This window comes from Amblyomma americanum, chromosome 6 (genome assembly GCF_052857255.1).
Source record: "Amblyomma americanum isolate KBUSLIRL-KWMA chromosome 6, ASM5285725v1, whole genome shotgun sequence".
NCBI lineage: Eukaryota > Metazoa > Arthropoda > Arachnida > Ixodida > Ixodidae > Amblyomma > Amblyomma americanum.
This window is the reverse complement of record NC_135502.1, coordinates 24,525,987-24,543,660: the sequence shown is the minus strand read 5'-3', so window position 1 is coordinate 24,543,660 and position 17,674 is coordinate 24,525,987. Positions and strand designations below refer to the sequence as shown.

Below are 17,674 nucleotides of genomic sequence, written 5' to 3'. Positions count from 1 at the left end.
TCGCCAGAATAATTTTGACCACGTTGGGATCTTTAACCACTGACATCGCACTGCACATGGACGCCTTTACGTTTCGTCTCCATGAAACACGGGCGCCGCGGCCGGGTTCGAACAGAACGGGTTCAGTTCGCCTTTCCAACTAAGCTAAAGGCAAGGGAAAAAAGGCGAAGCGTGTGGGTTTATCGTCATGCAGGCGAGACTAAAGGCGTCAAAAATAGTGACGTTGTGATAAAACATACTGTTTCCTAACACTTTCATTAAAAAAAAGAAAGATTAGTGGTTTTTGCGGAATGGAAATGAAGCCTTTTGCGTTTCGCCTCCAAACGCTTTTACTACGTCGTTCATTAGTAAATCTGCATATACTGGCCAAAGACTTTGGCGACCGCGTTTCGATCAAGGTGAAATGCAAAATACGCCCCCCCCCCCCCCCCGTCTGCTGCGCAATCTCAGTGCACGTTAAAAATTCCCAGGTGGTTAAAATTATTCCGGAGCCCTCCACTACACCACACCATTCTCTCTTTTCTCACTCCCACGTTCCTTTGTTCACTTACGGCGCAGTGTGGTTTCCAGTGAGACGGTCACCGCACCATTTCCGTTTCTAAAAAAAACACGAATGCAGATGAAGAGCATTTATTTCGAGGCCTCGTTTAAACTTGCTTTCAATTTAAACGAAACTGCAAAACCATGTTACTACCGCAACAGTGAAACAGAGCTGCTGGAAAAAGAAAAATATTCGGCAGGTACACCTAAGACTGCTTCTGTGTGAGAATGCGAAACCATTGAAGTGCTGAGCCATGCTACGTTGCATAATGACTATAAGGCACGATAATGTATACTTTCTGCAAACTGTGCAATTTTCATTACATTACTTCTGAAGTGCTAAGTCATGCTATGTGGAGAAGTGCGGAGTCATACATAATAACTAAGCTACTTATAACGTGCTCGGTCATGCTACATTGCAGAATGAGTTAGTCATAAATTGTGACTATGACCACGCATACGTTTTACGAACTGTATACACCTGCCATTACGTTATTTGTATAGTGCTGAGTCATGATACGTTGCAGGATAACTCCTAGTGATGAGTCAAGCCTATGACGATAAGTCTGGGCTTTCATAGGTCAAGGTACGTTAGGCTTCATCATTCATGCTATACATGTCCGTTGACATGACTTGTAGCATCGTGCACAGGTGTACTGCATCATCCGAATTTCGTGCCATAGACGGCGGTGGACGGCGGACGACTTTTGTGCTAATGCAACATACTATAATGCTTTCGCAATAAAACTTTTTTGCCCACCGACGTTGGTGCAACCGGAGCTGAGCACAAAACGAAGCCCAATCATGAAACATAGTATTATACCGTGACTGCAGGATCAGTTCAGTTTGTGGAAAGTGGCAGTTCCTACGAAATTTCCATCTTGGCTTGTCTACGCAACGTCGATCTAACAGCTAGACACTGCTTCATGCCAAGAAATTGTGGACAAGTGCATTTTGTTACGAGAAGTTCTCTCTGAGCGCATATTTCTCACATATCGTAAGATTCCACCATATAATCACTATATCTGCAAATACCTTTCCGAAACGCTTGTAATTTTCTATTTTTTGGGAACATTACATCAAGTGGCTTTCTACACTATAACCATCAACTTGTTTATACCATAAGCTTAAAATATTTGACACTTATCTAACAAATAAAAGTGATGTCCAAGAAAGATGCACTTCGATCCACAGCAAATCAGGTTACGACACTTTCAGTAGACCTGTAATATGTAATCCGCTGCGATGGCTGGCTACTCTTGCCTCAACAGCAAAGACACGAGCCCGCAAGTGGGCTGACTGGGGTTGTTGTTGTTGCCTCAAAAGCTATGGCACATACCCACGGCAGGGGACTGGCCAGGGTTGTTGTTGTTACCCTCACACATGGCTTGGACAGGGTTTGGGTTGTTCGTGTGTTTCTGCGCGTCATCTTTTTCGTCTTCATACCGGTAAGACCAACGTCATTTCTAGGTGTTATATTCACGGTATTACTGTTTAAGTGCAACGATGCAGAAAATAAAATAGCCCAGTAAGATGGAGTGCCAGCATCGCTGAAAGGACGTACGGACAAGTAGACGTGCTGAACGGCTGACTCTAAATGAATAAAAAATACAAGATGCCTAATATTTTGTGTTTATGTGTAGGGACGTGTGAAAGCAAAAACAGGCGCGTCAAAGCACCCAATGTTCCGCTGTGGCTGATTGGTTAGGGCGCTCGGCTACTGATCCGGAGTTCCCGGGTTCGATCGCGGCGCTGCCTTTTTATAGAGGCAAAACGCTAAGGCACAGGTGTGCTATGCGATGTCAGTGCACGTTAAAAATCCCCAGGTGGTAGAAATTATTCCGGAGCCCTCCACTACGGCACATCTTCCTTTTTTCTTCTTTCACTCCCTCCTTTATCACATTCCTTACGGCGCGGTACAGGTGTTCGCCGATATATGAGACAGATACTTCGCCATTTCCTTTCCCCAAAAAACCAATTATTATTATTATTAATTTTATTGTTATTAAAAGAACTCAACCGGCTGGATCTTTCAGGCTTTCATTATTCTTTGAAATTTTTTAGCTCTGACGCGGCAGCGACGTTGCAGGGACGAGGAGGAAGTTCGTGGTCCGTTGCCGCGCGATCTGGCTCTAAGCCTGCAGAGGTGGGGACGTATTGCCTGCGCAATCCATTTGCAAAATCAGGTAAGCCTTTCCATTTTTCTAGCGAGAGGGATGCGGGAGTTGACCCCTAACTGTATCAGGATCTTCACGGAACAAGGCTCGTTCCCGATATGAGCATTCTTCTTACCGCGACCAGTGGTAGTACCATGGCCCCTTCACATTAGGCTAACCACTGCTTCAGCAGCGGCGACGGCCCTACTCCAGCGATATGAAAAGGGCTTGAATTTCTCCAAACCTTTAAATTCGCATTTTTAAAGAAAGTCGCACTGTATTAGTTGTTTTTGAGGAAAGGAAATAACGCTATAATTAACGTTGGCTATAACTCTGTTGCTTCTAAGTTGGCACCTCAACCGCGCCCTGGGTAAGGGACTGAATAAAGAAAGAGACAAGGAGGTGTCGTAGTGGAGGCCTCGGGAATAATTTGGACCACATGGGGATCTTTTGCCCGCGGCGGTTTGGCTTGGACTTTGGTTTAATGTCGGCCCGTTATAAAGGGACAAGCCCCACATCCAATCCAAAGGTGGCGCAGTGGTTAACGTGCTGGGCTACTGAGCCGTAGTACTCGTGTTCGAACCCGAACACGGCGGCCGTGTATCGATGGAGACTAAACGCAAAAGGTGTCTACGTGCTGTGCGATGTCAGTGCACGATAAGGACCCCAGGTGGCCGAAATTATCCCGGAGCCCTCCACTACGGCACCTCTTTCTTCCTTTCTTCTTTCACACCTCCTTTATCTCTTCCCTTGCGGCGCGATTCGGTTGTTCACCGCGATATGTGAGACAGCTACTGCTTTATTTCCTTTACTCAAAAACCAATTTTTCAATCCCCAGGAGGCCCCGCCGTGGTGGCTCAGTGGTTAGGGCGCTCGACTACTGATCCGGAGTTCCCGGGTTCGAACCCGACCGCGGCGGCTGCGTTTTTATGGAGGAAAAACGCCAAGGCGCCCGTGTGCTGTGCGATGTCAGTGCACGTTAAAGATCCCCAGGTGGTCGAAATTATTCCGGAGCCCTCCACTACGGCACCTCTCTCTTCCTTTCTTCTTTCACTCCCTCCTTTACCCTTCCCTTACGGCGCGGTTCAGGTGTCCAACGATATATGAGACAGATACTGCGCAATTTCCTTTCCCCCCAAAACCAATTATTATTATTATTATTAATCCCCAGGAGGAAAGACGCTAAGGCGTTCGTGTGCTGTGCGATGTCAGTGCACGTTAAAGATCCCCAGGTGGTCGAAATTATTCCGGAGCCCTCTACTACGGCACCTCCTTCTTCCTTTCTTCTTTCACTCCCTCCCTTATCCCTTCAATTACGGCGCGGTTCAGGTGTCCAACGATACATGAGATAGATACTGTGCCATTTTCCTTTCCCCAAAAAACCAATTATTATTATAATCCTCAGGTGGTAGAAATTATTTCGGCTTCCTCAACTACGGCCCTTCTTTCTCTTTCTCTGTTATTTCACTCCCACCTTCCCCCTTTCCTTGCGGCTCAGTTTGGGTGTGCACCGAGAGGTGAGAAAATTACTACCCCATTTCCTTTTCTCAAAAGCCATTTTTTTTCCTCTTTTACAGCTAGCATCATGTCGAACCCGGATCTGCTCGTGGTGCAGAGCACTCGCGTGAGCACCCCGCCACGCGTGCGCTCCTCGGTGACAACCGTGCCCACGACCGTCTCGGTCACCACTGTGCCTGTGGCGGTTCCCACCATAGTTGTGGAAGAGCCCGCTCCACCCCCGGTGGTCGTCGAGACCGTGGAGACCGTGCGCACCATCGAGACCATCCAACCACCACCGCCACCGCCCACCATCGTGGTGCCTGTTGTTCCAGTCGTAGAGGTGGTACCGGTGGTTCCGGTGATACCCGTTGTCCCAGTCGTCACCACACCCGTCGTGACCACCAGGGCCGCGTCACTGACGACTGTCACCGAAAGCGTCTCCGTCCCCACGATGCTCATGTTCTGAGAATACGGCGTCCGCGGCAACGTATGAGGACGGCGTAGAGGGCCTCTTGCTTTCCATGCAACAGCAAAAGAAAAAAATTCCCTGATATTAGGATGTCCGCCTCTGGGCACGTTGGTCTTCGCAGCTATGAGCCACAGCTGGAACTGCGTTGACAGAGATGCAAGCCTAAATTAAGTACCTGGACTATCTCAGTGAGCTCGTGACCACCTGTTCCCGTAGTCCACCTAATTAGTTCACTCCTGCGTCTTCTGACTGCAGTAAAATTTGTTGGTCACTTTTGGCTTCTTTTGTTTTTCTAAGTATCTTAATCTTCTATCTAGTCTAGCTAGTTCTAGAACTTTCGCAGTCCAAGCAGACCAGAATGCAAGCAGTGGTGATGTGACCACTTTAGAAACCCTTGACAGTAACTGAAATATTTTGCTTGACGAGGCCTGAAGGTGATGTGGCTCTTATAAAGCGTGCTGAGCTCCCTTCTTTTATTAAGTGTCGCCAAAAAAAATAGCTGTAATATTGTGTCATGCCATGTTTTCTTACGAGAACATCGAAATTACAGGTTTTACAACAGATGCGTGCAAATTTTATATAAGGGAGAGCTAAATGGTCCCTTCTAGAATCTCATTTTAAAACACCGTCACTCCAGCTTAAGGCGAAACCGGAAATTGGAGAATCGCACAGTTGAGAGACCGAAATTACGCTAATATAACCCCGCTGTAGAGCCCTATTCATTGTGTATATGGTTACGAGCGCGTTCAGAGCATTACGTTCACGGGTTCGAGCATTAAAAGGATGATGTTGACATAGGTCCCAGCGTTATTCCCCTTTTATTCATTTATTTCGGCCTTCACTTTTGGCTATTGCTATTTTTATTTCAGTGAGCTAGCACTTGCAAAGAACTCACTAAGGAGGAAGAAGTAATGTTACGCAAACTACGAACTAATACATGCCCACACCTCAGCCTTCTGCATAGGATACATCCCACGCTATATTCAGATAAATGTTCATTTTGTGAAGAATACTTCAAGATATTTCATATGGTGTCGGCGTGCAAAAAAAAAAGAGCTAGCTATCGTCAGAAACCCCACAATTGAGCAGTGGGAGGGGATGCTGACCACCTCACGCGTGGAGGACCAGAAAGCACTAGTGCAACGGCAGAAAGAGGCGGCCATCTCCAATGGGGCTCTGAACTGTGGACTCCACTATTTTTTTGCTCATAAGTAAAGTTTTATTCATTCATTCATTATGGTGACCATTCTATACAACTGGTACACGAAGTCATCATTGGCATCATCTTAGACGGAGCCTGAACTGTTATCACGCGCATCCAGCAGCGCGCGATTTGTGAAGCGGCGGCGGCGGTTCGGTGGAGCCAGCGGGGACGCGGTGATCGGCTCAGCTCTTCAAAATTTCCCCAGCCGTTCGATGTCCGCGGCTGTCCGCGGAGGCCATCGCTGCTGACTGAACGGTAAGCGCAGCGCAGAGGTCGGTATAGTGGATGCACAGTAATAGGTAGCTGTCCGAGAGTTTCGTTTCAATCGCTCGTGAATAAAAATAATAATTGGTCTTTCAGGGGGAAAGGAAATGGCGCAGTATCTGTCTCATATATCGTTGGACACCTGAACCGCGCCGTAAGGGAAGGGATAAAGGAGGGAGTGAAAGAAGAAAGGAAGAGAGAGGTGCCGTAGTGGAGGGCTCCGGAATAATTTCGACCACCTGGGGATCTTTAACGTGCACTGACATCGCACAGCACACGGGCGCCTTAGCGTTTTGCCTCCATAAAAAACGCAGCCGCTGCGGTCGGGTTCGAACCCGGGAACTCCGGATCAGTAGTCGAGCGCCCTAACCACTGAGCCACCGCAGCGGGTAATCGCTCGTGGCTGATAGCTTCTGAGGTCCGAGTTATATGCCTTCAGTTGGCCGGGTCCTCGGAGAGCGTTTTGGAGCAAAAGCTTCACTACGCTACCTAAAGCTGATTTCGCCGTGCGTTGCCGGTTGACCTTCAAGTGAGCCAGAGGTCAAGTGTGGCTATAGGGCTTGCCATATGTGGTCCACCATGGTGTCGCTCCACTTTACTTTTGCCCTTGACCTCTGATATTTGACCTTTGACCTTTCGACTCGCTGGTAGAGGGCGGTAGATTAGGGCGCAGCGTTCACTGGGTGACCAACCTGTCGCGATCAACCATTAACTGCCACCTGCCAGGGTAGGCGCGCGGCCTATCCAGTGTGCGGAACGCACTCAACGTTACAGACACCAAGCCGCATCTACTTGCTCGATACACCATTGTTTTCGCTCTCTAACCAGGTTCAGCAGTAGTTAAACCGCAGCTAATTTTTTTTGTGGAAGGGACTCGAACATGAAGCTCAGCCACTACTGCTTTTTTGCAGTAGGTATAATTGGTACCTTTAATAGAATGCAATGTAAAGTGAGGGAAGTGTGAGGTGCCTCGTCCTTTGTTCGTTCCCCCTCGTCCTCTGGGGGTTTGTTGGGAATGCGGCACCGCTGGCGTGTATGCGGCGGTGTTTGACTCTTTGCGCTCGCAATATCTGCAATTTGTACTATGGGCAGAGAGGCCTGGAGATATGTGAGGCTTACCATCCTAAAGCTGCGTAATGAGCCATCGCCATGGGTAACGAGAGCAGACGCAGTGGAGGCTTCCGATAAATTTCGACCACCTCCTGGGTAATAATAATAATAATAATAATAATAATAATTGGTTTTGGGGGGAAGGAAATGGCGCAGTATCTGTCTCATATATCGTTGCACACCTGAACCGCGCCGTAAGGAAAGGGATAAAGGAGGGAGTGAAAGCAGAAAGGAAGAGAGAGGTGCCGTAGTGGAGGGCTCCGGAATAATTTCGACCACCTGGGGATTTTTAAAGTGCACTGACATCGCACAGCACACGGGCGCCTTAGCGTTTTTCCTCCATAAAAACGCAGCCGCCGCGGTCGGGTTCGAACTCGGGAACTCCGGATCAGTAGTCGAGCGCCCTAACCACTGAGCCACCGCCGCGGGGCCCTCCGGGGTCCCTCACAGGGAATTCACACCACACAGCAAGCACTCAGGTGTGCTTGCAGTTCGCCTTCGTATATATGCTGCCGCTTCAGCCTGGATTCTATTTTGATATCTTGTCTCAGCAGTAGAAAGCCGTAGCCACTGAGTCACCGCGACAGGCGAAAGAATGGTTTCAAGCAGCTGCTAAGAAACATACATAAATAAAAATATACATGGTGACAAAGCACCGAAGCTTACTCGTTAAGATTTCTGCCTGTCCGCAGGTTTGTGCGGAAACCGGTATCCGTAGTCCGCCTCCAAAAGCAATCGTGTCTCAGAGTCAGAAAGGGTTTAACTTATTCACATCAGGGGTGTGCGCAAATTCAAAATTTTCGAATAGCGAATCGAATACCCCCTGGTTCGATTCGCAGAACAAAATAAATAATGCGTGTTCGAAAGAATCCGGAACGAACCGAATCTGTTCTCATGTTTTCGAATACTTCTTCAATAACTTGAGTGCACTTTAAACGGGGCATGCCGCAGAGTTTTTCTACCTACGTATAAAAAAGCAGAACCCAATTCGACGGCACATAACATATTGCCGCGATATGTGTGTACGGGAAGGAGGGTTCATGTGGAAGCGTTTATAATGCTTGTGCATACTAGTATGGCCTTGAAAAATGGGCGGTGCAACGTTCAGGCAGGTCTTTATGCCCTGCTAGCTTGCCCGATACGGGAGGCCAGGGCTCAAACTGTGGTACCTATCAAATGGGATTTTGCGCTAGTCTGTTTTCTGTCGTCATCAGTAACAAGACGTAATTTTTGTACAGACTCCTGTGACATGACGGTCAGATAACTAGTGTTTCGTGTCCCCTAGGGGAGGACAATGTTGCATCTTTCGACAGCCGCAGCTTTAATTCCATGACTTATAGTATCGCTGCAGACTTCCACACCAATGTTCGTTTCGTACGAATATTCGCACAAGTCGTGAATAGTCACACAAGTTATTTGATTCGTATTAAACTTGGTTCTTTTACTAATCACTTCGTATCTGATCAGGCAGAAAAAACTAGCCTCTTTGTGTTCGATTTCGTAGGAAAGCTAACCTATGCGTATATAATTTGATTTCGAAAAGTTAGTATTCGCATACCACTATATGTGCTTGCCCTCCGGTATGGTGGCTGAATACTGTTAACTATGTTTTAAAGAAAAGGTTGCTTGAACCTTTGCTTTTTTCCTCATGATCGGTGTGCATCCTAATTACTTATAGTCTTATGTTTGGATGTAGTTTGATGACCATTAATTTCGGCTTTGATCTGAGCCAAGAAACTCCGCGAAAAGAGAAATTACATCATGGAAGCACAAGAATATTTTTAGCCGAAGAAGAATGCGGTACAACGGCTGCTGCCAAATAGCGTCTATTAGGTCTTTTAGGTCAGTGTGGTTTTCTCGTGCTCTTTTCCGCTCTCTTATTGACGCTGATGGATTTTACTTTTTATGCTTATGTGCTGTGGAATATGCCGCCGCGGAACATACCGCAGTGCAATATACTGGCGTGTATACCACGATGTTTGCAGGATGGGTACATCATTACTAGATGGGAGAGAACAGCAAGAAAATGAACGTGAATCCAACTTCTGTAGTTCCGTCCTGTAGCAGTTTGAGGAGTTTAAATGAAGAGGAAAGAGCCTTCACCGATCCTATTAGCAGGAATTCGGAAGAAAGCCCAGCCAGTGCCTCTAAGCTCAGTGGCCTATCGTGTTCTGTTCGGTAGTTACTGGTTCTTTCTCTTTCGCTCTAAATTCTCGAATGATGTCAACGCGCTGTTTTTGACTATTGAAAGCCATGAGCCACGTTGTGGCAGCCAGATGAATTAAAAACACTTGTGTCAAGTTTTCGTTAATGTAATTTATCGCGGAAAAAGGAATAGCTACCAGTCTTGGTTGCAGTTGATCTGAGCAAATAGTTTGCGCTGTAGTGCCTGGATTTAAGAATTCGTGCGCCTAAATGACTACTGTTAGTTCGTGCGAAAGAATGAGATATGAGCGAATTTCGGACGTCGTTGCTACCAGTATGAAGTGAATAGATTAATTACGTCTAATTTTTGAGGTCTCTAAACAAGCTTTTAATTAAAAACTCATTACTACCGATTCGCGTGTTTGAACTTTTTTTAGGTAGAAGTGCATTGAGTGTGCAGGATTATCAGCGTCAAGAGTTCGCGTTGTTTCCTGATCCGTAAAGTTGACGGCTGTAATCACTAGCATATCGCAATGCCAAAACATTATATATGTAGACTGGGTTGTGGTCTGATTTAACCGCCTTTTATGGAAAGCCTTTCACTCTTAAAGTACTAAATAAACCTTTGCCAACGCTTTCCCCTCAAGGACGCCAAACTGCCAAACTCATACCGGTCGTTGAGGTCAGCAGCTCAGTTGGCCCTAATGTTATTCCATTGTGTTTAGAGCATTCCAAAACGTGGAGTAGAATTATAAGGACGCATTCACACACTACCATCCAGCAAACCTCAGCCATAGTTTACGAAGGAGAACTGCGCTCCTTTCACAGACACTTCGTAAGTGAAAACAATGTCGTGGGTCGGGGATAAACTCCTGGGCAATTGCTTGTCAGAAGATGTCGCTTTCAGGGCGATGCAAAATTAATCAAGTCAAAATGGGAACAATTTAACCTAATGAGTTAAAAGAAATTCCCCGATGTTGAGTAAGATTTGAAGAAAGGAAGCCGTGACGCTTTATCATCCTGCAAAGTTCGCCGTCAATTTGGCCTCGTCTTGCGATTTGCTAGCCATCCTGGTTAGCTTAGATGGTGAAGCGACTACACTGGACAGATTTGCTTTTTAGCTGCTTGGCTGCCCATGGTTAGATGCTAATGGGAAATTATGCACTTATTTCGGTCCTAGAAATATCTAAGTCGTGCAACCTGTGGTCATATCTCAGTGGGGATCAGCACTTTTTGTAGATGCTTAAAAACACATCTGGCGCCTAGAAACTAGATTTATTAACCTTGATTCAAGCAACCTGCGCTGTGAAGGCGGTGCTGAAATTGTTCCTCTGGTCGCCTCAAGACTGCTGCCGTAAGCCGCCTCGGTCACTATAGACGCAATACCGAATTCAGGACCATCCTTCGGTCGCTATAAACGTAAGATCGCATTCAGGACCATCCGAGGCTCGCTTTAAGGGCAATATTATTTGCCTAGCGTCTCTCGACGCCGTCTGTAACTTCGGCAGTGTGTGGATTGTGATGATAAGCACAGAAAGTTGGCGCAAAAATTTCCTCCTCTCGCGGGGCATCGCGTTTAGGGACTGCAATCCACGCGGCAAACTTCAGCGCAGCTTGCCCATCTCATTGTCCCGAGCATGATTAGATGCACATTTGTGGAAAATAAAGCAGCTTCGTTTCCTGAAGTCATGAAATCTCGGCCATCGCCGCAACGTCAACAAAGCCACGCTACGGTTTTTAGCAGGGCTATGAAACTTGCTGGTGGCTGAGTAGGTATTTTCATCATATTTCCTTCGTTAACTTAGCGCTTCAAAATGATCTGAGTGAATAGCACTGCTGCCGTGGTCGCGAATGATGCCGGATGTGTAAAATAATATAAAGGCTCACCTGCGTCACCCCAGCACCGTTATGTAGCCGCACACAAAGGTGAGAAGGCGGCCAAGAGGGGCGAACACGTCAGCATGGCCGAAGAAGAGCAGTAGAGCTCTATTCCGCGTCATGGAGCGAAAGCTGTGAGCTACTCTGGGCGTGCTGGCCAGCACTTATTGCGGAGGGACGAAAAAATTTCAGGGGACACTTAGCTCCGCTTTAAGGATATGCCATGGGGTTAGTGCCCATATGTCCACAATTGGTCATTCTCTGCTTAACAGTCATAGATACCTGGGCGTAATCATACCTCTCCTGGCACGGTGATACGGCGGTTGAGTAATGCGTCACTCCCCCGCGATGGCAGGTGCTGTCAGCAGTCGGGCTTGTGCGACCCATCATTTTCTCCAACCAATCATTAATTTAACTGCCACCTACAGCGATGCGCCGTTTGCTGACAATTCGGTGGGCAGGTTGTGATGACGCCACAAGGTTACGTGGCCTATGTGTCCCACCTGGCTCCTAGGTTGCTTCTCTGGAGATTTCGTTGCGAATTTTTGGCTCACAGCCAACGACGTCGACTCTGCCGCCGACTACGACGGTAATTTTTCTGCGACACGAACTATTTAACGTCGTCGCTTTAAAAACACCAAAACCGGGAAACAACACCGAACGTGCTGTATGGAAAGGGGCTGATGGCAGAGGATCCTAAAACTATGAAAACAGCCAGGAAGATAATGAGCGCTGCGCATCCCGAAAAGAAGCAGGCGAAGGCGTGGCCAGATCCAGGAGCCAAGGAACTTGACCAATACGCGATTGTAGCTACCGCCATATATATGAAGCGTCCAGTAAGGTGCTGCGTGTTTTCTCTAGATCATTTCCTGCTTTCAGCTTCTCACCCGCCACGGTGGCTCAGTTGTTAAGGCTCTCGTCTACTGAGCCGGAGTACGCGGGGTCGAAACCGACAGCGGCGGTTGCGTTTCGATGGAGGCGAAACGCAAAATGCACCGCCCGTGTGCTGTGCGATGTCAGTGCACGTTAAAGATCCCCAGTTGGTCGAAATTATTCCGGAGCCCTTCAGTACGGCACCTCTTTCTCTCCTCCTTCTTTCACTCCCACCTTCCTTCCTTCCCTTACGGCGTGGTTCGGGTGTCCACCGAGATATGTGAGGCAGGCAGTGCGTCATTTCCTTTCCTCCAAAACCAATTCATTAATTTCACAGCTTCACTCGACAAAGAGACTGGGTAGCTATTCCGGCTGAGCGCGATATTGCAGACGATATTTTCACGAAGTACGCCGCGTCCTTCCATAGCCTCGTGTGAATTAGGGCTCAGATAATAACAGACGTCCATGCAATGTCGTGAGGGCGGCAGAAAACCTTTCTGTCGACGATAACAGACACCGAAGGCTGCCTCACTTTGCGTATTGAGTAAGAAATCTTAGAATGTGACGCTAAAAACACCTTAGGAATGTGGGACAAATAAAAATTGTATACATTATCTGCTTAACCTCCACAGTAGTCCAATGCTATTTTGACATGTGTTTAATCTAGCGGTTCTGGCATTTTAGTTTTGTTCCATATAGCCACAGAGATGACGAAGTGAATCCTGATTTGATAAGTTGCCAAATGTATACCTAGTATTGCGGTTTCAATGGTGCCTATGGGCACATTCGCGACGACTGCCGTGAAAAAAGATGCAATCTTCGCCGTCCCCTAACGGTTGCAAATGTCGAAGAAATTGCGGCTAACACACATATCTGGTCTTTCCCCTCACAGGGTATCTCCCTTCACCCCACCTTGGGCTACCACCTCAGCTGCTCGGCGTAAAAATGTCCCGCGCCCAGCTATCCGCCTTCATTCAAGCAAGCGGCTCGGATCAGAGCATGCGGTCCGGGCGTTCGCGGTCATCGAGCCGTTGCCAAAATAAAGTCCCAATCATTGTGATCGCCTCGCCGCACCCCACCGTTCTCACGAGCAACATCGAGCCGGACAACCCAGTGGAGATGAGCGCCGAAATGATGACGTCAGCTGCAAGCCCCATGCAGGCGTCGGTAATGGCTTCCATCGCAGGGCAGATGTCAGGATCGACGCCTGTGCGGCAGACGTCCTCGGGAAGTTTGATCATGACGGCCAACATCAAGGTTACGCAGTCTGGCACCACGCTTCTGCAGGATGCGCCTACGTCGATGCCAACGCGGCGCCGCCAATCTTCAGCTTGCTCCAGAGGTTGGTAAACTAGGCAACTGAGCGCTTTATCCTGTTTAGACAATGGACACTTATGTTATGAATAACCCGTAACAGAGAAAGAGGTGTGATTGTTGGCTTTTACGACCGCTGTGGTGTAGAATAACTGGCGTTATATCAGATGACAGGCCCCAGGGCGCAGAATTGATTGCAACGAAGTGCGGAGTGCACCTTAACGATAGCGGCGCTAATAGTCGTATTGTGATAAGCTACCTGAATGTTTATGCTATCCTATGAAAGTTTGCCATTCAGGCGTTCTAAACCAGCTTTCTTCAGAAGCCTGTGATCTCTGCTCTGTCCAGAAACTTTGGGAATAAGGATTCTGTTCCACAAATTTTACGTTGTTCCTGCATCACCTCTTCATGATACGATGAATCGGGTTGCACGTAAGGACATCGTAACGAATCTCACTGAGTCGCATTGCTAGTTGAATGCGCCACTGAAAAATAATACACTACTATTCTAATTTCTGCAGCGTTACATTCAAAGAACAGATCAGGACTCAGGAGTCCAAGCGGAAGAATGTTACCGTGGGATGAGGAGGGTACGGGAAGAGCGCAGAAATGAGTAATCAGATGGCGGTTACCTTTAACCCTAACCGGAAAGTGGTTACCGTGGAAGGAGAGGGTATCGCGCGGGCCGTGGAAACCCAAACCGGAGGATGGTTACCTTGGGAAGAGGAGGGTATGGTTAGAGCGTAGGAATGCCTAACTGGAGAGGGATTGCCACGGAAACCGCCCAGAGGCAGTGGGTAATTACACTAGGAAGAGGAGGAAGAAGGTTAGCGTGGAAATAAGAGGGTACTCATAGTACAAGGAAATGGGCAACCGCAGCGCGGCGGTCATCAAAACCTTCCGAAGGGTAGTTAGCGTGGAAGGAGGAAAAGAACTATTACAAGAGATTAGGAATGTAGCATGGTCCGTCTGCGGCGGCTTCTGCGAGACGTTCTGTCCGAAGAGAGGGTCAGCAGTGGTGGTATCGCTGAGTCTATAGCAGCGAACATTGTTTAGCCGCTCCAGTCTGCAGCCCGCCGAGTATGTGTGGAAAACTAAAAAAATTATAGCAATATAGAGAGAAACTCGCTCACATTGGCTATCGGAAATTATCGTAAATATATACACCACAAGAGCTATCCCTGAATCTCACGTTAGACAGTGTTAATCGTCCTGTGCGTTTTTTGTTTCAAACCTTATTGCTCATGAACTATTCCTGTGCATAGAAGGAGAATGCGACGACTGTATTCTTAATTTTCTTTATCCCTGCTCAGTGGTCTGTCATTCGCAGGTTCGCAGGGACGGTCCACTCCTTCGGGATTGCGCCCGCGACGCGGCAGTTCGGATATGCTGCAAGTAGTCGGCGCCGGGAGCATAGAATCCATGGGCTGCAGCGGCATTTTTGGCGTACAGATGGCAGGCACTGACCTCTTCCAGGAGCTGCACGAGCAGGGGATGCAGCAGCATGCTATGAGGGCCGGTAGAAGAGGTTCGAGGCGAGGCAGCCGGCGGAGCATCAGTCGGGGCAGTGCCTGCGCTTCGGCCACCTCACTGTCTGCGCTCGCTGAAGGCAGAGCGACACAAAGAGGCGCCGGTCAGATGAACTTGGTCGTCAACATCCCTACTCCCCAGGATCCCACGGGCAAATCGCTCACCGTCACCATAGTGCAAGACGCTGGCTCTGCCACCATACAACCTGAGCCCGCGCCCACGATGACAATGTCTAGCACCGCCATCATGCGACAGATGTAGTGCGCAGACATTAGGACCAAGAACTACGCTCCGGTTGAAGATGCTCTTATCAGGCGAGCTGCACTCCGCCCTGAGGAAGGGTGAAGTTATTGAATTCTTGCATGCTTGTGTCTGTCGCACACGTTGGAGGTGCTGCTGGATACAGCAGAAGCACAAATTTCTGTACGTGCCCAAGCCCGCGAGCGTGAACGCTTTTTTTCGTACCGGTGCCGTGTGGTGGTGAACGTGAGGAATCGATCAGAAGTCAATAACACAAATAGTGCAAATGTGATCAATCTGTGCATGAGCGGAAAATTTCTTGCTCGGTGCACGGCAATGAAAGCACTCAAAACTTATGTGGAGCAAAAAATGAAACTTCAGCAAAACTGCTCCACATACTCCGCCTAGATGGGCTGTACAATTTGGCAGCCTCCAGAATGGTACATTGTTTGGGAATATGTTTAGAAATCTCTCGAGCACAATTAATGCTTACACACTGTTGATTATTGAATTAATTATTGCACTTAGCATGCATATCTCTTGTGCACAAAATTTGCTAGAATAGTTAAATACGTACGTGCCTGGGGGCATGCATAGGCTTGCTATTGAGATCCTGATCTATACCTTTGGCTTTAGATAATTTGAGTGAAGCGCACAAATAGCTTTCCTGTGGAAATATGTTCCCAGTTTGTAGCAAGAGGAGTTTTCTGGTATCGGTGAATTCGGTTTTTTTTATGGATGTAGAAGAAAAATGGGGAATCGTAATTATTGTGCTCCGATTGACTCCGCACACGCACCTTTAGAGCCATTCCTATTCCCACACACGGAAAGCCAGCCTAGGCGGCAGTTATTTCTCGTAGCACCCCGAGATGGCGCGACGGACTGACCGGAGAGAGCGGCGCAGGAGGCGGATGGCCGGGCTCGCTTTCTTTTTTCTTTCTGTTCCTTGGCATGGGAGCTCCACGCGGCCCGCGGTGATCGCATTCGCGTTTCTGCTATGCGTAGGCATGGTGCTTAACAAGAGCGTTCCAATATAACGGATGCCCCTTTCGGTCTCTACGCCTAGGCTTTGCGGCATGTTTTGAGGTGTTTCGGACACCGTGTGAAGCTGTGTGCGAGTGGAGATCTCTCGGGCTCACTTTGTGTGGTACCGAGAAATTGGTGTGACCGCTGACTGGAGTTGACCAGCAGAGCGCGGCAAACGCTCGTGATGTAATGGCTGTACTGGAAGCGTTGATAGCGATTTTGTTCGAGCTGCCGCCACCTCTTCAAATGGCAGCTTCGACAGTGCGGCTATATCATTGGTATCAGGGCTGGCAGTGGGTGTCCCACTGACTTTATTTCGTTATCACTCCCGGGCTGTGCATTGCCCATTTCAGCGTCATCGGGATATAACATTCGCGCTGCTCGCATTGTCGTTATAGACGCCATTCTTTTCATCGTCTTGGATGTCTCTTTAGTCCACTTTTTCTAGCAACTCATTTTGTTTCCTGTTCTGCACCTAGTATTTTCCATTTGAATGATTTTTCCGGGGAAGCTACATTCTGTCCACTATTTGATATAATTTAGTTCACTTAATTTGAATTAGTGTGTGAGATATTTATGGTTTAATCTGTTGGAAACAAGACAAAAATTGACCGAATACGTTTTATGATGACTGATTTGGCCAACGTTCTAAAAGCCACAGTGCAGTGTGCCTTCAATCCCGGCATTTTTATCGCCTTCGACACCTTCTTGAACGATTCAATGCTATGTGGTAAAAAATCGATGTGGTGACATGTTTTGTTTTCCTCGTTCCAGAATCCCCGCCAAAAAATTTGTGTAAGGGGGTAGAGTCGAAGGTCAAGGAAAAAACATGAAAAATTAACAGTATGTGGTGAATTACGGTGTTGTCCAACTAATCGATGGCTCGTTGTCCGCGGAGAAATTTGACGTTTGTGTCCATCTCGTTCGCCACATTATGTTTGCGTACGAGAAAATGCAGCTCTAACGGACACACTGTCTTTCACCGATTTTCAATATTTATTTTCGTGTCTATTACGAACCTGACGCCCCAGGCTGAATGCGCGTTAAACACACCAATGAAAATGCTAAATGCTGCTTATGCGCGCGATGCATGCAATGTGGAAAAGTTCAGTTATATCGCTTGTCGGTTATCACTAAAAGTGGGCTCTCTGCACAATTCTACAGAGGCGGCCGCTTTCACACATTACAATTTCTTTCCTGCATATCCCGTGGAACATTCCTGAGCTTGTGTACAGCGGCTCTACAGCCTAAAACTGTTTCAAACAGTGATCTTTTCTTCGCTTCTTGGCTTGTTGGCCCTGTTATTGCCAGATGACGGGATGACGCGCAGATTCGATGCCTCCTGTACTTAACGACACATTCACTTTACTTCTGGCTTGGTCCTCAAACCTCTTCGCACAACATTTGAGAACACCCCGAAGAATA

The 17,674-nt window shown here is 47.7% G+C and overlaps 2 protein-coding genes across 3 annotated transcripts; both read left to right on the top strand.

The window, feature by feature from the left end:
- The first annotated feature begins 2,617 nt into the window (after positions 1 to 2,617).
- On the top strand, positions 2,618 to 4,943 carry LOC144094608 (uncharacterized). Its single transcript, XM_077628526.1, has 2 exons — positions 2,618 to 2,726; positions 4,274 to 4,943. The coding sequence occupies exon 2, from the start codon at positions 4,282 to 4,284 to the stop codon at positions 4,660 to 4,662; it is 381 nt and encodes a 126-aa protein (XP_077484652.1). The 5' UTR covers positions 2,618 to 2,726; positions 4,274 to 4,281; the 3' UTR covers positions 4,663 to 4,943.
- Positions 4,944 to 5,964: 1,021 nt separating this feature from the next.
- On the top strand, positions 5,965 to 16,737 carry LOC144094607 (uncharacterized). 2 transcript variants are annotated; one of them, XM_077628525.1, is made up of 3 exons: positions 5,965 to 6,124; positions 13,032 to 13,409; positions 14,784 to 16,737. In XM_077628525.1, exons 2-3 carry the CDS (start codon positions 13,085 to 13,087, stop codon positions 15,242 to 15,244), a joined length of 786 nt encoding a protein of 261 aa, XP_077484651.1. In that variant the 5' UTR covers positions 5,965 to 6,124; positions 13,032 to 13,084; the 3' UTR covers positions 15,245 to 16,737. The 2 variants fall into 2 exon arrangements, with proteins under 2 accessions (XP_077484651.1, XP_077484650.1); XM_077628524.1 differs by having other exon boundaries at positions 5,966 to 6,124; positions 13,032 to 13,481; positions 14,784 to 16,296.
- The last annotated feature ends 937 nt before the right edge of the window (positions 16,738 to 17,674 follow it).

What these genes read in the sequence shown, in the direction of transcription:
- LOC144094608 (XM_077628526.1), top strand. Translation starts at nt 4,282, where the DNA reads ATGTCGAACCCGGATCTGCTCGTGGTGCAGAGCACTCGCGTGAGCACC.
- LOC144094607 (XM_077628524.1), top strand. Translation starts at nt 13,085, where the DNA reads ATGTCCCGCGCCCAGCTATCCGCCTTCATTCAAGCAAGCGGCTCGGAT. An exon ending in ATCTTCAGCTTGCTCCAGAG is followed by an intron (nt 13,482 to 14,783) that starts GTTGGTAAACTA and finishes TGTCATTCGCAG; the next exon opens with GTTCGCAGGGACGGTCCACT.